Raw genomic sequence first — 24,376 nt, 5'->3', positions numbered from 1 at the left:
TGGTATATGTAAATATCCAGGTCTTTATAAATGAATTCATGGCATATGCAAATATCCAGGTCTTTATAAATGAATTCATGGCATATGTAAATATCCAGGTCTTTATAAATTAAGGTTATGGCATATGTAAACACCCAGGTCTTTATAAATTAAGGTCATGGCATATGTAGACAACTAGGTCTTTATAAATTAAGGTTATGGCATATGTAAACACCCAGGTCTTTATAAATTAAGGTCATGGCATATATAAATATCCAGGTCTTTATAAATTAAGGTTATGGCATATGTAAACACCCAGGTCTTTATAAATTAAGGTCATGGCATATGTAGACAACTAGGTCTTTATAAATTAAGGTTATGGTATATGTAAATATCCAGGTCTTTATAAATGAATTCATGGCATATATAAATATCCAGGTCTTTATAAATTAAGGTCATGGCATATGTAGACAACTAGGTCTTTATAAATTAAGGTTATGGCATATGTAAACACCCAGGTCTTTATAAATGAATTCATGGCATATATAAATATCCAGGTCTTTATAAATTAAGGTCATGGCATATGTAGACAACTAGGTCTTTATAAATTAAGGGCATGGCATATGTAGACAGTTAGGTCTTTATAAATTAAGCATATGGCATACGTAAATGCCCAGGTATTTATAAATTATGGTCATGGTATATGTAAACACCCACGTATTTATAAATTAAGGTAATGGCATATGCAGTCACTCAGATCTTTATAAATTAAGGTAATTGCATATACAACCACCCACGTCTTTATAAATTAAGGTCATTGTATATGTTAACACCCGGGTCTTTATAAAGCCCTACTACAGATATTAGCTTGTTGTCCATTGCATAGGAATATTTTTGCTTCCTTCACCAAAGTGGATCTCAGTGCACCAAGCTTATACATTTTGGCCCATCTTAACAAATCACCTAATTGTGTTTGCAGTAGTAAATATTCATATACATTTGTAAACATGTAGGCAATCTCCATATTGTCAGCAAATTTGCTTCACACAATAGATGGAAGACAAATACAAATAAATTACATGATAGTGGACCCAAGATTAATTAACTAACCAAGAAAATGACATACAATTTATGACTATCACACATGGAAATCCATCCATGGGCCAGTTGTTAATCTGTTTAATAACATACAGGTTAATATATATTGTTAGGTTACAGAATGATTTATCCATGGGCAGTGCTATCAAAGACTTTCCTTATATCCAGGTGTACAGCATCTTCTGAAACATCTGTATTAACCAAGTCAATCCTTATTACAAAATTGTTGTAGATTTGTCATCCAGGACTTGCCAGTGATAAAAGCGTGCTTTTGTATGTTGATAAGTTTGATTAAATATTTGAGAATGTGTCATAATACCATTCTTTCAAAAATCTTCCCTGTTATATACTTGTCAAACTAATACTTCAATAATCTCCAAGAAGCCCTAGTATGATAGGTTCATAGGTAGGTACTAGGCTATCTGCCTGAAGGCATTTATAAGCCTAGCCAGAATGTGTTGGCTTTAGCAGCCCCCTTAGATTAGTTCCCTGTGCCTCTGTCCAGCAAAACCACTGAAGTAATCCCCGGGGTAAACTTTCTGTTTCCCATCCACTCATCAAGTTTTCTCTTGAAGAGTGTTAGCGAGGAGCTCTGCCTAATGTAGATTTCAATCTTGTTCCAAAGCATGGGAAGTCTCTGGGACAGGACTCTATCCCACCAGCATGTCCTATTTATTGTAGTGGTGAGGTTTAGATCCCTAGAGCGTGTGGTTCGAGGGGATAAGGTTTTCTTTAGGTGGAGCATGTCCATCAATTCTGGGTTTGACATGGCTTTGTATGTCAGGCAGAGATCATCTCTGAGTAGGCGGTATGCAACCGAGTACAGCTGGAGTTTCTTCAATTGAGCTGCATAGGGCATCTGTTTGAGGCCAGTGATCCTCTTGGTGAGGTACTTCTGTGGTCTTTCCAGCTACTGCAGGTGTCTTGTAAGGTACATCCCAAATGGGGCATTGTACTCTATGATGTGTCTGATGAGTGATGAGTAAAGGGGCACAATGACCTCTTTTGATCTGGATGTTGTGACTTTTGTGATTAGGTGGGCCACATAGGATTTTCTAACCACTTTGGCAATGTGATTATCAAAGGAGAGATTACTATCTACTTGGGTCCCCAGATCCCTTTCTACATATTCCATATTTAGGGGTCTACCACCTATGTGGTAGTTTGTGGGTACTTTGTTTTTTTCAAAGAGGATGACTATGCACTTTTTAGCATTTAGCTTGAGGCCATGATTTTGACACCAGATATCCGTCTCAGTGAGACCCTTTTGGAGGATGTCTGTGTCAGCCGGAGAGTCAATTATAGCCCCTAGTTTTCAGTCGTCTGTGAACTTGGTCAGCCATAGTCCTCTTGTGCTTGCCTGTACCTCTGAGAAGTATATGCTGAACAGGAGGGGTCCTAGGACTGAGCCCTGGGTGACGCCACTTGTAACTGGTTTAGAGTTGGACCTAGCTCCCACAACTCTCACCATGTGAGTTCTGTCTGTGAGCCAGATGGCAACTCTTGTGATGTAGGGGTTTATGTTTAATCTGGTGAGCTTGTCTATAATACCAGAATGGGGAGTGGTGTCAAAGGCCTTTGCAAGGTCTAGATAGGCTGTGTGTACCACCTTTCCCTCGTCTATAGCCTTAGTAACTGTCTCAAAGAATCCACCAGGTTTAGGAGGCATGATCTACCCTTAACAAAGCAGAACTGGGTAGGGTCCAGTTTTTGGAGGTTCCCAATGTCTCTGTTAATGAGTTCCATGATGATGCACTTCATAGCCTTGCAGACCAAGCTAGGCAGGCTTATAGGGTGATAGTTCCTGGGGTCTGTTGTGGCTTCACCTTTCTGGAGTGGAATAACCGTTTACGATCTGTAAAGACTGGTTTTACTACCCTCTCTTCCAGATCAGAGGGACATACCCAGTGGCAACTAATATTTGAATCCATTTGCCAGATGTCAAAATTAAGGTTGGTCCTAACGTTTAAGACAAAAGGAAGGCACTCTATCTATCTCATCAGCAGTGCTCGTTTAAACTAATTAATGGCTACTCCAACAATAGATAGCTTCCAGGAGAGCTACCTCTATCCAGAGCATGTTGATTTTGAGGGCAAAAAGATAAAAAAAAACAATGCAGTAAACAGTTTACATAACGTGCTAGCTATTTCAACAGGACCAGTAACCATTTGATTGTTAAAAGTTAAATGTTGTGATTGTCCTTTTCTGTTTACCCATTTCCCTAGAATTGGTATAACATGACTTCTTGTTATCTTTGAAGTTCGAGGCAAAGTCTCTTCTCATAAACTGCTTTAGGAGACCATATTTTCTTACTTACATATATTTGTTACTATCTTCAACATTTCTCTAGGCTGGACTGTGAGTACTTTTATAGAATTTCTAATAATGCCTGTTTTTAAGATAATATTTGTTAATATTCCTACGCCAATAGGCGGATAACCCAAAATGTTACCGGTGTCTTGGCAGGTACATATGCTTGAATCAGTTTATTATGGTTGTCATAACATAAAAATGAAAATGTAGTGGGATTATTTACTGTTTCCACCCAAATCTAATGTTCAAAATCCCTTGACATTGTGATCTAGTCAACTCTATAAAACATAAAACAAGTCACGCTATTCTTAAATTTGCTCTGTAAAATGTAGATGTTTTCAAGCATGTATGATCTGAATTAGCCAAGAGTGATAACATACTTCAGTTTTAACAATGTTTGCAGGAGGTAAAATGCACATCAGGTTACATATGTAATGTGTCAATTACATAAAGAAGCAAGTAGACTGGGAGAGTCAGGCGGATGTTATCTACAGTAAAAATCACTTTACATTTCTCTAAATATGTATACTGCTGGCTCATGTAAAACATTTTTGGGACATGAACTATCTGTCAGATTTTTTTTTACCATTTTGACATGATAAATAAAATAACTTTAAAAACAATGAAAACAAGCTTCAGCATGACATCACTATTATATATATGTTTTTGGAAGAATGTCTTTGACCAACATTCATAGAATGAAATCGAAACATTTCCACTTCTAACGAAGAAAATCTTTATGAAGCATATACAGAAAATATAGACCAGAGTTTTCAATTTGGTAAACATGCTTGTAATTTTGACAAATTACTTTTGTCATATCAATATACATAATCATTTCTTCAAATTGCATGAGTCCGGCAACTATTCCATTGCAGATGGAGAAAAATGATTTTTACATTTCCTGAAAGTTGTTTTTTACAGAGGATAACAATCCTTTCTAAAGGATTAACCATGCAAGGGGCAAAAATGACCCTGCAGAAAATGGGGACCAAAACAGATGACCGTTGCCATAGCGTTAGCAATTTTTTAATATTTTTTATTTATAACATATGATACAGTCATTTATTCAAATGCTCTTACAAATGTAATATAATTCTGGTAAACACTTGCAAAAAAATGACATTAAAAAGATAGCTGCAGCATTGAAAAACTGCCCTTTGCTGTCTAAATGTAAACCTGTTTTTGTTATGCATTATCAAGCTGATTTGTAATACCTGACAGAACAGTATGTCTATGGAAAACGTGGGTGTTCCAAGATATTTTTATAGAACTATTCAGGAGTAGGCTGCAAAGATTATTTTAACCCTCACAGAAGAGTTTACTTTCATTATGTTGATTTCACGACTGGAGTCATGCACACTGCATTTAGTATTACGCAGTTTATGTAGCTGTAATTAAAAGAGTATTTTGCAACAGTAAATAAACCAGATAGGAAATCAGCAGTGTTGTAATCGTAATTTCGGAATGGAAAGTAATTACTTACTTACTTATTTTTTGTCAGCCTAATAAGATTCAAAATATTTTTTGTTTCACCTTCATCTTTAGACAGTTGTTCAGACTACATATGTATATTCAACATTGTCAATTTTTGACTGTATATATTTTTTGGTTAAGTGATGGAAGAGAGTGTCTTACTTTATAAACTTTATACAGTTTTATAAAGACAATCCATGAAAGGCTAAATTGTGTGTCAGTCCCAAATCTGTAAAATGTATACAATAAAATAATTAAAAATAAAAGACAAAAGTTAAGTCAATGTGTTCAACTAACATTATTTCAAACATACTAAACTGTATTGCTGTGTATAACATAGAGAATGCAAAGAACAAACATGGGTGTAACCTCCTTACTATAGGCAATATTGAGTTAAACTGTTTTGGATGCAAGTGTGTTATTGTTGCATTTAGTTTAGTTGATAAAGTCTGCTCATTGAAAATTTCCTTTACCAAAAATTCCTGGCATGACATAATAAAAGAGAAGAACCCACAGTGCCTTATGATCTAAACTAATGTAAAAGTTACTGGAATTAAATAATTGCGACAACAAGATTCTTATTTTCTAATATATATATGTAACACTATAATACTATCAGAAGTTGAGACAGACTTTCAGCACGCACTACACTGAAAATTTAAATACATGGCTATTTATTACTAAAACTATATGTCTCTAACTTAAATACTTTGATGCTATATGTAAACCATTGACACTGCCAAAACTAATACCTTCTTGTAGGTGCAGTCCTAAAGAAAACCTAAGTAAATGTTGAAACTACAAAACTACAACGTCAAAAACCATAAAATGTCTTCATTTTTAATCACTTGTAGCTTTAACATCAAGAATATAAGTAGAAATAAATTAATTGAAAATGGTTCTTTTTGAGCATGCAAATCAAAATGGATAGAGGAACACAGAATTAAGATGCAAAATGAATTGCTTAAATCTTACCTTCATGATGCAGTCATGCAAGATGTGATATTCCTTTCTTTCAGGCATCCCTTTATATATGTTTGGAAAGATGTACAATCTGAAATCTGCTCCTTTTTTTCTTGAGCATCTCTTCTGTTGATTTGTTTTGTAATAGCACATGACCTTTTGTGATTACAATCGGCTTGGCACAGCTTTCAAAAGAGGGGATTGCATTGCATGAATGAGAAACGGTTTTCCTCATTACCAAATGTTAAGAAAGTTAAAATAATAAGACATAGCAATTACACAGACAAGAACAATCCTAGTAGTGAAGATATCAAAAGAAGGGGTGTGTGAGCTAACAATGGAATACATGTTCTGTCACAGAAATGTTATGAAATGCTTTTGACTAACAAAGTACTTTTTTTCTACAACATGTTGATTTTTAATTATTTCCTTAGATGCTAACATTTTTTAAACCGTGACAATGAACGTTGATAACTTATTGCTGATTTACTCAGTAAAGGGTTTGCAGTGTTATTGTCGCTGATCTACTCATAATTGCTGGGAAACATTCGTCAAAAGAAAAAAAAAAAAAAGAAAAATACATATTTTGTTGAATTGTTTCATTTCCATGGCACATCTGTATTTGCAGTAGAAATGCAAAATGCTTGGCAGGTGAGGAGAGAAGGTAATAGTTTGGGAATTCTAGGCAGGCTCCAACCTCAGATAGTAGGGCTTGTACATTTAAAACTGCGCTGGAGTATGTCCACAGTTTGATTCCCATGTTACTAGGATGCTGAACTAGTCAGTTACTTTAAAGTCTGAGGTTAATACAGAATTGGAAACGACGCAAGACACTAAGGCTCAAACTTAACAATTTATTAAACAAAAACTTACTAAATAAACAGTAAAACTAATAAATCATGTACTTACAAGCATATGCATAAATAAAATCATCTTTGCCAGTAATAGGGAGACTTCAGTCCTATCTAGTACAGCTATCTGTTCAGTCAAGGCAAGACCGACACTGTCTAAATGGCTCTAAGCTCAGTTTACGCTGGTGCTGTGATCAAATCCGGATTATGATGATTTTTATTTTAGCCTTTGAGCTTTTTATAGTCTTGAACAAACAACAGGGTCAACAGGTTCAACTAATAACATATTGATCACAAGCTCATCATGATTTGATGGATTATTGTAGAAAATATGACATTACAAGATCATCATGAGTTGATGGAATATTTTAGAAAATTACAGATCATTTCCTAAGTTGTAAACAAGTCTCATAATGTCTGGTCTTGTGCCTTACTTCCCTTTTTTAAAGAACAGTTAGCTCACAAACTTGTGATATAGTTCCTCCTTGAAATCCCCATATTCTGGTAAACATCTTTTAAGCTGATAAACAACTTATAGATTAACAAAAGTTCAGTAATACCAGTAATCAGTGAGCAAGGCCTGCTCTTAAGCATTTTGTATTGTTATAATATTAGCAGCATATAGTGAGGTAGTGGCATATCAAGCACTAGCAATAATCAATCTAACAATAATTAAACATACACAGTGATATGCGGCTCGAGGCATAACAAAAACTGGTAGACATTGTGGATCTGTCACAGGCCACCCCTTGCATCGAGCTACGTACGCTGTGCATCCCTTATAAGAGTTAAAACCGACAACATTAATTTGTACCTTTTCATCACTTTACAGTAAATGCAGCATATTAAGCAAAATAACACTGAAACTATCGTGGTCAAAAGCAAAGGATGCAATAACAAATTAAACCACACTGAAGCTTTAGATGACCACATAAAAATATCATACCAATGCGAAACAGTTATATCCTGTATTTCATTTTCAATTTTTACAATGGTACCTTTGTCTTTAATCATTTTAATCACTGTTTGATGTGTATCATTTAGTGTTTTATTTAAAAGTTGCAACACTGTTTGTCCTTCCTGCTTAATCTGTTGAAAGTCTGGGTGGACTAGAGATGGCCATCTAAAAGTGTGTAATGGTTCTATGCTAGCATTAAATGTGACGTCCATCCATCTAGTCAGTCTAATAAGTTCTCCAGTACAAAAATCAATAATTGCATGGACATTACTTTTACAGTATGCTCCACCATTTGTGATTATTCCATCACTCCAGGCTAATCTACAGGAGGATATCACACAAACCGTGGTATCATTTAGTTGGTAGATGTCTGTATCATTTACTACATACCTGTGCCAGGTGTATTTCCCAGTTCCATTATGGAAGCATGGGTGAGGCTTCCTTTTTGCCATCATGCATACCCACCCCTGGGGCCAGGTCTCACAACCCGCCAAATCAATGGGTACATCACTATAATCAATCAAAATAGACTCAATTTGAGGTGCCCACCAATTATTTTCAAATTGCAAGGGCAATGTAACAAATGGACAGACCTGCTTTGTTCCTTTTTTACTAGCAAGATAGTCAAAAATCAGTATACAAGACTTATTTTTGCATACAAAATTTATTGGCTTTAACCAATGATATAGTTGCAGTTCCTTTTGCCAATGGGCTGTCTTTTTAGCCCCCCAAGGTTGAGTGAATTGCAAATATTGCTGGTTGGCAGCCAATTGGGATAAGATACAAAAGGTCTGATTTACTTTTGCTGTGAGGTTATTTAAAATCTGTTCTGTATATGTATTTGTATGTTCAATCTACCTCCACAAGACAGGTTGAGTTAAAATACTGTCTACAGTTCTTTGTCCCAGCTCAGGATCATGGTCTGCTGGTAGCTTAAAGGCCTTATTTAGGTCAATGCCCAAATGGCTAGATTTGCTATGTAGGGTATCTATGTCTACACTGTTTAGGAATCCAGTCCCTGTTCCGACTGCACCTAGTGCAGTACCAAGAATACCTGTAACATCATGTTTATTTCTTTTATATTTGTAATATTTGTATTTGATATGCAAAGAATTAACTGGCCATAATTTTACAGTTTTACAATGTGGATACCTGGTAGTAATATCAACTGCTGACATGTTAACTATCATTTTAATACGTTGTATAACTCTAGCACTACTTACAGTTTTACATCCTCTGGTATACCTTACCACATGTCCCAAACCATTAAATACAGTTGAACTATTGTCCATGGCATATATTTCCAAACTCAGAGATAGGGTTTCCGCAGTGTCATTTTTCCTTTGAAATTCAGCTGTGCAGGAAGAATCTAATGGAGACTTGGCTAGTGGAAATCCCGACTCATTTAGCCTTTGGTACAAACCTCCAAAAGGGTTGGAAACACATCTTTCAGGATGTCTATCACAGTTTAGTCTACATACAGTTGTAATGTTTTCCGTCTGAGTGATGTTTCAAGTTAAGGCAGGTTTAGGTGTCACCGCATATAGATCATTTCCCAATTTTCAATAAAAGTCACAGTTCACCGTTAAATTTGCAACATCTTCCTCTTCGAACAGAGGGATAGGATCAAGACAGTCATATGGCCCATCTAAGTGTTGTCGTCGGAAAAGGTTGGCACCTTCCCAAACAGTGGCAATAATCTATGGAGAGGAAAGCACAACAGCTGTTTAGCAGAATCAAGTAATACTAAAACAGTATCACCAGGTCCATCACAAATTACAGTCCCATGTTCATTTGGCTGATTGGGTGTGGTCACTATAACTTTCATTCCCAACCATTTGCTTGGTTTAATATCATAGTCTTGTAGTAAAATAACAGCATCTTGATGCATACAAATTTCTACTAAAGGTTGTCCTTTTTGAATCGTCTGTGTCTTGTTATCTAAATTGATAGCCTTCACTATCACGTCTCGTTCTGGCTCCCATAATGTAAAAACCTCCCAACTTTTTCCTAATAGTTCTTTCTGCCCCCAGTGCCAATTTTCTGGGAGAAAGAGTTTCCAACCTGTCTCAACTAATACTATATTTTGTGCTGGCACTCTTTGTTTAGTCAATGCACATGGCCAGAACCGAGTTTGATCAGTATTTGTCAAAAGAGGATATATGGCATTTGGGTTCAGCTTTTCTAGTTTTAAAATACAACAGTTGGACCGAATGTCATTCATATGCATTTGCAAAGGGGTTCCTTGATGCTTTCGAGGCCTATTATTCAGCTGGCTCACAGCTAATTCTAATACCTTTGCCCAGCCTCGTAACGTTCCATCATTTGTATTCTTTTGGATTTGTTCTTTAAGGAGCCCATTATACCTTTCAATCAAACCAGCAGCTTGAGGATGATATGGGATATGCAGCACCCATCAAACTCCATTTTCTTTTGCCCATTCTTGAACCTCTGCTCCGGTAAAGTGGCTGCCTTGGTCACTTTGGATTTCACTGGGAATCCCATATGTCATACATAATTTATTTAATTCTTTTAACACTGCTTGCTGGTTTGCCTTTTTGCATGGGGACACCATTAGTAATCCTGAATGTGTCCACCATCGTTAGGCAATATTGCTGATTTTGATCCAGTGGTAAAGGACCAATAAAATCTATTTGCCAGATTTGTGCCGGACGACTGCCTCGGTGAATGTGTCCACATACTTCTGCTTTCAGTTGCTTTTGTTTATTTTTTTGACAGATTTTACACTGCTTTATAACATCTGTAGTTATTTTCTTATTCAACTGCATACCATACCATGCCTTCATGTCCATTTTATTGTTGCATCTCTTCCCAAGTGCCCACTCCGATCATGGGCCCATCTTGCCATGCTAGCACTTTTGGCTTTCTCTTCAGCAACACGTACAGTGGCCATCTTATCTACCTCCTGTTATGCCTCCTTTCATTTGTTACAAGTGATGCATGGGCATCTACCTGTTCAACACTGATTTTGCATTGTTGAGCTTTTTCCCAAATCCGTTGCCAATCTTCTGAACCTCCCCATAGAGGTCTGCCATGGATCTTCCAATCTTGTTGTTGCCAGGCAGGTAACCAGGTTGTCAGTCCCTTAAAAACTGCCCAGCTGTCAGTATAGATGTACGCTTCATCTCCAGGTGATAAACTATCGATGACCAGGGCAACAGCTCATAATTCTGCCTGATTATTTGAACCGGCAGTACCTTCTTCAAATAACACAGTTTCTGTTTGTGGGCAATAAGCCACCGCAGTCCAAGTCCTACCATTTGATCCGATTTTGGTGGAACCATCAGTAAACCATGCATGTTTCTGTTTTTCTGCATCTAAATTATCAAATGATAATGCTTTAATAATTGGGGACTTTGGAAGCTCATGTCGCTGTTGTTCTGTTGCATCAGCATCATCCAAAATTACCAGTCCAGCCAACTGTTGTTGTACTTGAGATACTCCAGGCACGATGTTGGCCCTTTCCTGTAAATACCACTTCCATTTCTGGACAGTTAAAGATTGTGCTATTAGAGTTTCCATTAAATTATTATCTCATAACCACCCGTGGATTGGGTAGTCTATCTTAACTGTCACTGTTTGTTGTTTAGTTATTCCTTCCACATGAATCAATGCTGTGTACACTGCTAGCACATGCTGCTCAAGGGGGCTATATCTCACCTGCGCTCCAGTCAGGGATTTGGACCAAAATCCCAAGGGTCCCTTTTTCCCAGTGTCATCCTTCTGCCACAGCCCCCAAGACATAACATTATTGGCAACTGTTACTTCAAGGATAAAAGGTTGCTGTGGATCAACTGGGCCCAGCCCCACACTCTGCTGCAGGTCCTTTTTTGCTTCTTCGAAAGCCGTTTGCTGCTTGGGACCCCACTGAAAGTCACATTTTTTTCCTCGTTACATAGTGAATGAGTCGCAAAATCAGTCCAAGGTGAGGTACAAATGCTGTCCAAAAGCCCATTGCTCCCAAGAAGGCCTGTGCCTGCTGTTTCATTTTTGGGACTGCAATTTTCTGAATACTTTCTAGTGCTGCTGCAGGAATTTCCCTTTTCACTCCATTCCAAATCATACCAAGGAATTTTACTGATGTCCCTTGTTGTGTTTTATTCTCATTTATATATTTATATATTTATATTCTGGAGCATTTCTCTCCGGGCCTCCGCTGAAAACAGGCTCTGAGGAACCTAGTTGGACTTTTCTGGTCAACAAATGATAAATAAATAAAAAAAAAATAAAAAAATAAAAAAATTATAGCCCAGCCCCTGTTCCGAAGGTGCTGAATTACAGTTTTTAGTGCGATATCCACATCAGATTTTTCTCCAGTAATCATTATGTCATCAATGTAATGGAAAATAGTCACTTTGTCCAGCTGTAACTTGGCTAGGTCTCTAGCCACTAGTCCATGACACAGGGTAGGGCTGTGCAGATATCCCTGTGGTAATACTTGGAAGGTATACTGCCTCCTCTTTCAGGTAAAATCAAATTGGGCTCTGCTTTTTTCTGCTATCAGAATGGAGAAGAAGGCATTTGCTAAGTCCAAAACTGCATGATATGGTCCAGCAGATGAAGACAATCTTTCCATGATCGTAACAATGTCTGGAACAGCTGCTGCTAAGGGTGGGGCCACCTTGTTCAGACCTCAATAATCTACAGTCATTCGCCATGACCCATCAGGTTTCTTTACTGGCCATACCGGACTGTTGAATGGACTCACTGTTGGCTCACGTATGCCAACCCGAAGCAGTTCTTGGATCGTCTCAGTGATCTCAGTGTATCCACTTGGGATACGATATTGTTTGATGTTTACTATTGTTTTAGGTGTGGGAATATAAAGCGGTTCCCACTTAGCATTGCCTCAGACTACAGCCTTAACTGCATTGACTGAACAATGCCGCACTCCAAACCTAAATGACCCTACAATGGTTTCCAAAGTTCTACCCTTTAACATATCTATTCCTAAAAATGTGCACAGGTACTGGAACTATTACTGCTTCAATGAAAATAGGAATACCATCCCCAAAAGCTATCTTAACCTTGGTTTTGATACCTAGTGTTTTTGCCCCTCCATAACCATCAATTTTTACATATTGTCCATGAAATTTAGGGGGGTTTCCTGCAAAAATGGTTATTTCTGATCCTGTGTCTACCAGAGCCATCACATGTTGTGACCCTCCCCTCCAAAAAATGGTAAGGGGTACGTAAGGGCGTCGGTCCCCAGGTGTAATTGCTCTTACTGTACCCCTAGCTACTGGGGACCTGCCTACTAGTCAATTTCTCTCTGTTTTTTCAACCAGGGTTCTCAGCTTGGGTATAACTCCGCACCTCAAACCAGTGTTGTGGTGCCCCCCCAGTGTACTGTCCCTTTTTCTCAATAACTGGACGTACCTCCACTGATGGGGAATTTGCTATTTCAAAATCACTATCACCCTCATCAGTCAAGGGGAGATCATCTTCCCACTTTTCGGGGTCAAACTCTGCCTTACACAGCAAAGCACGAACCTGGGGCCTTAAGGGCGGATGGCGTAGTTTTTTCCCATTTCGTTGTCTACGCTGTTGAACTATTCGAGTAGCTAAAGTCACTGAATTAGATTTCCAGTGTTCAGCTTCCTCTCCTACTTTAACAAGTGCCATATTTGCCTTCTCCAAGGCATCTCTATCCAACCTGTGTGTATGCCTGTGTTCTTTACATTGCTCTTCTAACTCTAGGATTTCTTTTTTAGTTTCCCTACATCTCTGTCTAATTCCTGAATTGCCTCAAAGAACAGCCATCCAGCTGCTCCCACTCCTTCCTTCACCTTTTTCCCCTTATCATCCAATTTTAGCTCAGATAAAGCTCTAGCTAGACTATCAGGGTCTGCCTTAGGTCTTTCTTGCAAAGGTTTTGGGGAAGGATGGGGTGAAACTTGACTTAATACCTTAGCAAGAGGATCCCACTTCCCAAACAATGCTGGCATCATAGTACCAACACCCAACTTTTTTGGGGTGCCTGATACAACATCCTTCTTACCTATGCCTATATGTTTTAAAGGAAAAAACATTGGTTGTTGTTGTGACATTTTCACTGTAAACCTCAGACCCTGCTCGCTACACCAAATGAACTAGTGCATTACTTTAAAGTCTGAGGTTAATACAGAATTAGAAATGACACAAGACACCAAGGCTCAAACTTAACAATTTATTAAACAAAAACTTACTAAATAAACAGTAAAACTAATAAATCATGTACTTACAAGCATATGCATAAATAAAATCATCTTTTCCACTGATAGGGAGACTTCAATCCTATCTAGTGCAGCTATCAGTTCAGTCAAGCTCAGTTCAGGCTGGTGCTGTGATCAAATCCAGATGATGATTTCCATTTTAGCCTTTGAGCTTTTTATAGTCAGGAACAAACAACAGGGTCAACAGGTTCAACTAATAACATATTGATCACAAGCTCATCATGATTTGATGGATTATTGTAGAAAATATGACATTACAAGATCATCATGAGTTGATGGAATATTTTAGACAATTACAGATCATTTCCTAAGTTTTAACAAGTCTCATAATGTCTGGTCTTGTGCCTTACTTCCCTTTTTTAAAGAACAGTTAGCTCACAAACGTGTGATATAGTTCCTCCTTGAAATCTCCATATTCTGGTAAACATCTTTTAAGCTGATAAACAACTTATAGATTAACAAAAGTTCAGTAATACCAGTAATCAGTGAGCAAGGCCTGCTCTTAAGCATTTTGTATTGTTATAATATTAGCAGCATATAGTGAGGTAGTGGCATATCAGATCTAGCAATAATCAATCTAGCAATAATTAAACATACACAGTGATATGTGGCTCGAGGCATAACAAAAACTGGTAGACTGTGTGGATCCGTCACAGATGTATCCATTAACCAACAATTTTCTTTCAGTACTTCATGCTCTGATCTACCTGTTCTGGTGAAGGTTGCAGTAACAACAAGCCAAACATCCAAACTTCCTGTTCTCTGTCCCCATTCCATTCTCCAAATCATTCTGCAGGAATCAAAGGGATTCCCCAGGAAAGCTGTGAGATAGCCTTCCAACTGCTCCTGGGTCTGCTCAGGGGTCCTGTTGGGCTCCACCTGGTGCACCACCTCAGCTGACACCACTAAGCCCGAAGAAGCAGTAGCTGATATGTGAGGGACAGTAGGGTATGGTCTTTAAATTGGCTTCAATACCTACAAATAAGTGATGACCACCAGAGGGATGGCCTTTTGATTCACATTTCTGGCACCAAACAGGTTAAAGTGAAAAGATGAACATAAATTTGATTTAGTGGGTGGGGGAGGGTGTGTTAGTTTGGGCATAGTTACCATCTGCCTCTGTCAATCAGAGACAAGGGGGTCAGACCCAGGACGAATTTCTGATTTACAATCCATTGGTCAAGTTTACTCTTAAATAGGGTTAGGGATGCACTTTGCTTCACATGCATGGGCAGCCTGTTCCAGAACACAGGGATCCTCTGAGACACATCTGTTTTGCCAGCATGTTCTATTTATGTTGCAAGCAAAACTTAAATCTTTAGACCTAGGGGTTGTGATGATATTCATTTTGTGGATGTAGGGGTTTATGCCCAGTTCAGTTAGTCTATCAGCTGGACCTGAATGGGTATTATACCAAACAGTTTAGCCATGTCCAGGAAGGCAATATGCATGATTTTCTCCTCATACATTGCCGTAGTGACCTTCTCAAAGAAGTCCGCCAGGTTTAGTAGGTGTATCCTTCCCTTGACAAAGCCAGACTGGTTCGCTCCAGTATCTGAAGGTTGCCTGTGTCTTTGTTGGTCATTTCTATGATAGTTAATTACATGGCTTTGCATATTAGAATAGTCAGACTAATGGGTCTTTAGATTTTGTTGGGGTTGGTTGATGTTCCTCCCTTGTGGTGTGTGATAACCATAGCAGGACTTCATTCTCTTTTGTCCTGGTACAAAGCCTATTTTGAGGCTATAGTTAAAAAGTGACTCAAGTGGTCCTGATAGGTCATGTTTCAACCTATTTAGAAGGCATCCTGGGATATTGATGGGACCCATTGAGGCTACATTTTTGGCCATAGTGAGATCCACCAGGACCTGCTCCCTGTTAATAGTTTGAAGGGGTTATGCAAGTAGGTATTTCATTGGGGGAGCTGGGGGGGTGAAGTTTGAGCTGAATTTGACAGTCAGCAAATTCATTATTTTGCTCTGCTCAGTGAAGGTGGCACCATTGACCACCAGCTTGGCACACTGATGTTTATTTTTATTTATTTATTTAACATTTGTTGACCGGGAATGTCCGACTAGGTTCCACAGATCCTGTTTTCAGCGGAGGCCCGGGGAGAAATGCTCCAGATGCATGTCTTTGGAATGTGGGAGGAAACCGGAGTTCCCAGAGGAAACCCACGCGAGCACAGGGAGAACATGCAAACTCCACACAGAAGGCACCCCAGCCGAGAATCAAACCAGAGAACCTCTTGCTGTGAGGCGACAACGTTAACCGCTGCACCACTGCGCCGCCCAATGTGTGTTACCTTTGAGGTTTTGGACATAGCTGTACTGGGTCTTATGGTTGTCTTTAGCTTGTGAGGCTATCTTGACCTTGTAGTTGGCCTTCCCCTAATGTGTGGTGCCCAATTTCTTGCATTGTCATATCACTATGCAGAGATAACATTTAACATCCAGCAGGTGTTTCCATTCAGGTTCCTTGGACTTTATAGTAGCTTATCAGCAATCTCTTGCTTGTAGTAGCAGACATCTTGTGCAAGCAAGGAGCAAGTATAAGTGTGAAACTCTTAATTTACATGGCCACCATGGGATGTGGTCACTGCTGCACTGTCCTGCCTCCTTGATGGATATATCCCATGGTATTCTGTTCCCAGCTGCTTGCTCAGTGGCCATGTCCAGTAGTGGCAACATCAGATTCCCTAGTTTTAATCACACGCACACCCACTTAAAAAAACTCTAAGTAAATTTGACATGAGGGTTATACATACTAGAAACATTAAATGTCATAAAGAAGTAAAATTTACGTTTATGGGCATGCACTGCAAGTTATTAAATGCTATAAAACACAGGGTTATGCACTGTTATTATATACTAGTAGCAGATATAATGACATGCCTTTATGAGTGGACCTGATCAACATTACTGGCCTTGCACTACAGAAATTTAATATTCTGTAGAGACATTATTTTGTCATCCATAAACAGTACTAACACTGATTAACAAACTATAATGATGCAAAATGCATACAACTGTAAGGCAATGCCAGAACAACACAGTAAGTCCTTGAATTGTCTTGTATAGCATATTACTTTATTAAATGTGAACTGACATAGACAAATATATCATTAAGACTTGTCATATTCTGCCATTTTGTATGTTATAATTGCAGTCTAGATTCAGAAGAGTGGGTAGATGTCAGATAGATGATGACCAAACACTTTTTTCAGAGCCAATTATTTCCAGGGTCAGTGCTCCTCATTTTTGGGGCCGGCACTACTAGTTGGCACTGCCAATGTCTAAGTTAAGGTGGTGCATCTGTAGTGGTAAGGACATTTGTTGGAGCCTTTTCTTTCACATTAGCTATTGATTTTGCTGGTTTGGGCACTTGTCTGTGTTCTAAATTATTTCTGCTGAACTGTCTGGCAACTAGTTGAAGGAGTAAAGTCTCTGAGTTGTTAATGAGGTCCTTTTGTACTCTGTGTACAGGGTTTGATTACTTCCACCTCCATTTTCCTCATGTGTGACTCTGAGCCAGTCCCTTAATTAGACAGGATTCCTGATCTGCCCTTCAAAGGGGGCACTTATGCCCTATGGGTATACCTGTTTAACAAATTTGTTTAAAAGAATAATGTGGCTTAAGCACCTCCTGTCCTATAGAGGTTTGTGACTATGTACTGTTAGATCTGCATTCTGCAGCAGTCCCAGTTTTGCTTCCTACAGCTTCCATTTCATTATGATATGAGTGAGAAAATCACTTAACCAAAGACTGCTCTCACAATACCCCTGAAAAATGGACTGCGTTGGCTTGTCAAGAGAATAAATAGCTTCTTTCTTAATCCAGGACTGCAATTATAACATACACAATGGCAGAATATGAGAAGTCTTAATAATATATTTGTATAAGTCATTTCGCACATCATCATCATCATCTTCTTTTGGCTGTTCCTGTTAGGGGTCGCCACAGTGGATCATCTGTTTCCATTTCTTCCTGTCCTCTGCATCATGCTCTTTCACACCAACCGCCTGCATGTCCTCTCTCACCACATCCATAAACCTCATCTTAGGCCTTCCTCTTTTCCTCTTACCTGGCAGCTCCATCCTTAGCATCCTTTTCCCAATATACCCAGCATCCCTCCTCAGTACATGTCCAAACCAATGCAATCTCGCCTCTCTTGCTTTGTCTCCAAACTGTCCAACCTGAGCTGACCTTCTAATATACTGATTCCTAATCCTGTCCATCCTAGTCACACCCAGTGCAAATCTTAACATCTTTAACTCTGCCACATCCAGCTCTGACTCCTGCCTTTTTGACAATGCTACCGTCTCCAACCCATATAACATAGCTGGTCTCACTACCCTCTTGTAGACCTTCCCTTTCACTCTTATTGGTACCCGTCTGTCACAAATCACTCCTGACACTCTTCTTCACCCATTCCATCCTGCCTGTACTCTCTTCTTCACCTCTCTTCCACACTCGCCATTATTCTGAACTGTTGATCCCAAGTACTTAACCTCATCCACCTTTACCAACTCTACTCCCTGCATTCTCACCATTCCTCTACCCTCCATCTCATTTACACACATGTTTTAGCCCTGCTGACCTTCATTCCTCTCCTCTCTAAAGCATATCTCCACCTCTCCAGGGTCTCCTCAACCTGGTCCCTACTCTCACTACATATCACAATGTCATCTGCAAACATCATAGTCCACGGGGCCTCCTGTCTAAGTTCATCCGTCAACCTGTCCATCACCACTGCAAATAAGTATAAATAAATTTGTCTCCAAACCTTCCAACCTGGGCTGACCCTCTAATATAGTTATTCCTAATCCTGTCCACCCTCATCTCAACCAGTGCAAATCTTAACATCTTTAACTCTGCCACATCCAGTTCAAACTCCTGCCTTTTTGTCAGTGCCACTGTCTCCAACCCATATAACATAGCTGGTCTTTCTACCCTCTTGTAGACCTTCCCTTTCAATCTTACTGGTACTCGTCTGTCACAAATCACTCCTGACACTCTTCTCCACCCAGTCCATCCTGCCTGTACTCTCTTCTTCACCTCTCTTCCACACTCACCGTTACTCTGAACTATTGATCCCAAGTATTTAAACTCATCCACCTTTGCCACCTCTACTCCCTGCATCCTCACCATTCCTCTACCCTCCCTCTTATTTACACACATATTTTAGCCCTGCTGACCTTCATTCCTCTCCTCTCTAAAGCATATCTCCACCTCTCCAGGGTCCCCTCAACCTGGTCCCTACTCTCACTACAGATCACAATGTCATCTGCAAACATCATAGTCCACGGGGACTCCTGTCTGATCTCGTCTGCCAACCTATCCCTCAATATTGCAAATAAGAAAGGGCTCAGAGCTGACCCTTGATGTAATCCCACCTCCACCTTAAACATATCTGTCACTCCCACCGCAGTCCTCACCAATGTCATTTCGCACATAACAAAGTAATATTCTCCAGTTTACCCTGAAAGGGGGAACTTGTTACCAGTGGGATTCCGATTAAAAAATAATTAGAAAAAAGTGACCTTGCAGCAGAGTTACAACATAATTTATGGTCTCAGAAGTGGAAGGGACATGAAACAAAAATGAGTGAGGTCTAGAACTTTCAGAGGCTGAAATTTCTTTTGTTGGAAGAGAAAGTAAGGAGCAGAAAAGAGAGGTGGCAGGATGTCAGAAACTGAGGAAGTGCTGGAATGCATTAAGATGGAAGTAAACACAAACCAAACCGAAGCGAGAACCCACAGGATAAGCATCCCTTCACTCGCAATAAAAATAAATAAATCAAGTAAATACTCAGAGAGAAGGAATAACCAAAGCGACATATAACATACACTAACACGCCAAAAAAGAAAACTCCAAGACAAAAAAGGACAAAATGAACACTGTGTTTATTCAAGAGGTAAGCGCTTTCACAAAAATTGCTTCATCAGACCTTCAATAGACAGAATAACAACAAGGTCTATATATATCAGTTCAGATTCAAACAGTGCAATCAAAATCAACAAGTAATAAAAACACATCATCACATGAACTTACACACTTTACACCATTGCAAATAGGACATAACAAAGAATATATATATATATATATATACATATATATATATATATATATATATATATATATACACCTCAATATTCCTCTATATTTCTATACTAAACTCAAACACTAACCTACTGTAACTAACTTAAATAAGATAAAAATAAAAATAATACTTTGATAAACAATATATAAAACAATCTTTAAAACACTAAAAATACATTAACTAGTACTATTTAAAATGATTTAGGGATCCTCCTTTTTCTTAGTAGGGGCTTAATAGTAGCACGTTCATTGAGTCCCCTACCCCTATCAGCTCTAAGTCGAATCATCCAATTATTTTCTTTATGCTCGGTATGATTCCTAATATCCCCTTGTCTTATTGTTGGTGTCACATCAGTAACCCTGAAGGTGAAGGTATGTCCTACACCACATTTGTTAACATGCTTAGAGAGGGCATTGTGCTCAGCACCTCTACGTATACAGTAAATATGTTCCCTCATACGTTCCCTTAGTGATCTATTCGTTTTCCCTACGTAAAACGAAGCACAAACTTTGCACTCTGCTAAATAGACCACATTCATACTTCCACAATCAGCATTAACTCTGAACACAAACCTCCTCCTGAGATCTGGGTGATCAAAAAAACACATTCATTGATGAACCTACAAAAATTACATTTACCACATGGTCGGGTTATATCACCTTCAACTAAATCACTAGACTTAATTCCCCCATTGCATAATAACCTCTTCAGGTTCAGGGTATTCCTATAACAAATTTGAGAATCAACCTGTAAAATGGGCCAATAAGTACTAAAAATTCCTCTAAGTGCCTGATGATCTCTTGTGAAGAACAGAGGTATTTTAACCTGTTTACTTACTATTCTGGTGCCACACACCTCATTCCCCATGTTTGGACCATAATATGGGGCTGCTACATCATTCCTGAGTGAATCTAATTCTCACCAACATCTAAGGATCTCAGTTTGATTATAACCCCTTTTTATTAATCTCTGTACAAGTCGTCCCTTCTCTAACTGAAAACCTTCAAAAGTGGGGTTCAGTCGAGAGGCTCTAATACCCTGACCACGAATAAGGTTCCGAAAGACATCATTTGGATGCATACTGCTCCTGTATAGCAGTGTGTTCCTGAAGCATGTCTTCCGGAACACCCCAGTATTGATGATAGGGCCCTGAAGTTTCTCTATGAACAACTCCAGGTATTCAATCTGTGTCTTTGAAAAGGACATTGTAAACTTCAAATGCTCACAAAGATCATTCATACTATTAAAAAATATCCTTAAACCAGAAACAGTACCTCTCCACGGGAAAAATAAGTCATCAACAAACTGTCGATAAAATAGGACATTTGTTCCAAAATCTTTAATTTTAAAAAGTATTGTATCCTCCCAATAAGCCAGAAACATATTGGCGTACCTATTGGCACATGAAGTGCCCATAGCTACGCCATGTTTCTGGATAAAAATCCTCTCATGAAAAACAAAAATATTGTTTTCTAGTATAATCTCCAGAAAAAGACAAAGCACATCTATAAGGGTGATATCTTATTCACTATGTATCCTTAAATACTCATGTATATACCTAACACCCAAGTCATTAGGTATCATGGTAAAAAGGGACTGAACGTCCATAGTAACAAACACTAAATCCTCTAACTCTTCCAAACAATTAATACACTCATAAAGATCCAACAAAAACTGTTTGGAATCTTGGAGTACCACTTTATTCATACTAATGATAGGTCTTAGATGTTTCTCAATAAAGATAGATAGTGGTTCTGTACTCCAACCACCACCTGAAACTATCGGGCGCATAGGTGGGTTATCCAAATTTTTATGTACTTTAGGGAGGCTTTGTATTATAGGAATAAGGGGGTCAGACACAATAAAAAAATTTAACGTGTCTTTAGATATTAGTCCTAACTGAAAGACCTCAACAACAGATGTTCGAATAGCTTTTATAACATCACAAACATCATTAATACTGATCTCCCAATAAAACTTACAATCACTCAACATCGCCATCATAATGGCATCATACTGCATATAATCCATGACAACAATGGAGCTGCCTTTATCCGCAGGTCTTATAATAATATTAGAATTCACTTTCATATTATCCAAAGCCTCCCTTTCACTAAGGGTTAAATTATATTTCAACCCATCTCTATGTTTACCCAAACATTGATCATAATACTGAAACAGTTTGTCTTCAGTTAATTTCATATATGCTTCTATCAGCGGGTGGTTAATAGGAATATAAGTGCTCAACGTCTTAAAACAAGGACCAGAGGATTGAACATTCATACCAGTATCTTCTCACTGTGAACTACCATATAAATATTTCAACATGACACTTCTACAAAACATTTTCAGGTCTAAAACTGTGTCAGTTAATTTACTGTTCATCGAAGGAATAAAAGTAAGACCCTTACATAACAAACTCAACTCAGACGAACTTAATTCATAAGAGGAAATATTCACAACTAAAGACATTACATCTTCCCCCATATTTTCTTTAAGGTTTGAGCCTGTTGATATTCCCCAGACAATTTCCTCTTCTGGCGCCCCCTGCTCATAGACCTGCTCCTTCTCCCAAACCTCTCGGATCGAACTGGTAATGGAAAAGGGAGGTCCCCCAGGTTAGTGCCAGTCTAGGAAACACTGGGATTTATAACCTGTTGATCAATATTATTCCTCAATTTGGGGCGAACGACCCTCTCCTTCTGCTTAGTGCTACTTTCAGCATCATTATTAATAACTACATTCGGAAATAAATTCGGTGCATTAGACATTGCATTAGACTCACAGCATCAGTCTTATGATCACTGAGCAGTGAAGCAGTTTTAACTTCTATAGTACATCATAAGACTGATGCTGTGAGTTCAGTCAGAAAACTGCCTAAAAACGGTTCGGTTGTTAATTTGGACGAAACTTTATTGACTGTATCTGCTGAGTCAGTGACTCCTAAAGACTCTTTGGTGAAAACAACTACTGTTGATAACGTTAATATGACAATGTCTAATGCACTGAATTTATTTCCAAATGTAGTTATTAATAATAATGCTGGAAGTAGCACTAAGCAGAAGGAGAGGGTCGTTCGCCCCAAACTGAGAAATAATATTGATCAACAGGTTATAAATCCCAGTGTTTCCTCGACTGGCACTAACCCGGGGGACCTCCCTTTTCCATTACCAGTTCTATCCGAGAGGTCTGGGACAAGGAGCAGATCTATGAGCAGGGGGCGCCAGAAGAGGAAATTGTCTGGGGAATATCAACAGGCTCAAACCTTAAAGAAAATATGGGGGAAGATGTAATGTCTTTAGTTGTGAATATTTCCTCTTATGAATTAAGTTCGTCTGAGTTGAGTTTGTTATGTAAGGGTCTTACTTTTATTCCTTCGATGAACAGTAAATTAACTGACACAGTTTTAGACCTGAAAATGTTTTGTAGAAGTGTCATGTTGAAATATTTATATGGTAGTTCGCAGTCAGAAGATACTGGTACAAATGTTCAATCCTCTGGTCCTTGTTTTAAGACGTTGAGCACTTAAATTCCTATTAACCACCCGCTGATAGAAGTATATATGAAATTAACTGAAGACAAACTGTTTCAGTATTATGATCAATGTTTGGGTAAACATAGAGATGGGTTGAAATATAACTTAACCCTTAGTGAAAGGGAGGCTTTGAATAATATGAAAGTGAATTCTAATATTATTATAAGACCTGCGGATAAAGGCAGCTCCATTGTTGTCATGGATTATATGCAGTATGATGCTGTTATGATGGCAATGTTGAGTGATTATAAGTTTTATCGGGAGATCAGTATTAATGATGTTTGTGATGTTATAAAAGCTATTCAAACATCTGTTGTTGAGGTCTTCCAGTTAGGACTAATATCTAAAGACACTTTAAATTCTCTTATTGTGTCTGACCCCCTTATTCCTATAATACAAGGCCTCCCTAAAGTACATAAAAATTTGGATAACCCATCTATGCCCCTGATAGTTTCAGGTGGTGGTTGGAGTACAGAACCACTATCTATCTTTACTGAGAAACATCTAAGACCTATCATTAGTATGAATAAAGTGGTACTCCAAGATTCCAAACAGTTTTTGTTGGATCTTTATTAGTGTATTAATTGTTTGGAAGAGTTAGAGGATTTAGTGTTTGTTACTATGGACGTTCAGTCCCTTTTTACCATGATACCTAATGACTTGGGTGTTAGGTATATACATGAGTATTTAAGGATACATAGTGAATATGATATCACCCTTATAGATGTGCTTTTTCTTTTTCTGGAGATTATACTAGAAAACAATATTTTTGTTTTTCATGAGAGGATTTTTATCCAGAAACATGGCGTAGCTATGGGCACTTCATGTGCCAATAGCTACACCAATATGTTTCTGGCTTATTGG

At 38.4% G+C, this 24,376-nt stretch overlaps 1 protein-coding gene across 1 annotated transcript in view; it reads right to left on the bottom strand.

Moving 5' to 3' along the window:
- Window positions 1–24,376, bottom strand: part of LOC122814499 (myeloperoxidase-like) — a 261,987-nt gene that overhangs the window by 140,139 nt on the left and 97,472 nt on the right. Inside the window, exons 2-4 of the mRNA XM_044087074.1 lie at window positions 21,960–22,227; window positions 13,039–13,232; window positions 9,222–9,338 (exon numbers count right to left, since the gene is read on the bottom strand). Coding sequence (XP_043943009.1) covers window positions 9,222–9,338; window positions 13,039–13,232; window positions 21,960–22,227 — 579 coding nt within the window. The remainder of the gene's footprint in view (window positions 1–9,221; window positions 9,339–13,038; window positions 13,233–21,959; window positions 22,228–24,376) is intronic.

The sequence above is a fragment of the Protopterus annectens genome, chromosome 10.part0 (assembly GCF_019279795.1).
Source record: "Protopterus annectens isolate FY-2018-M chromosome 10.part0, PAN1.0, whole genome shotgun sequence".
NCBI classification, from domain to species: domain Eukaryota; kingdom Metazoa; phylum Chordata; order Ceratodontiformes; family Protopteridae; genus Protopterus; species Protopterus annectens.
Note: the sequence above shows the minus strand (reverse complement) of the source record. Positions and strands in the feature narration are given on the sequence as shown.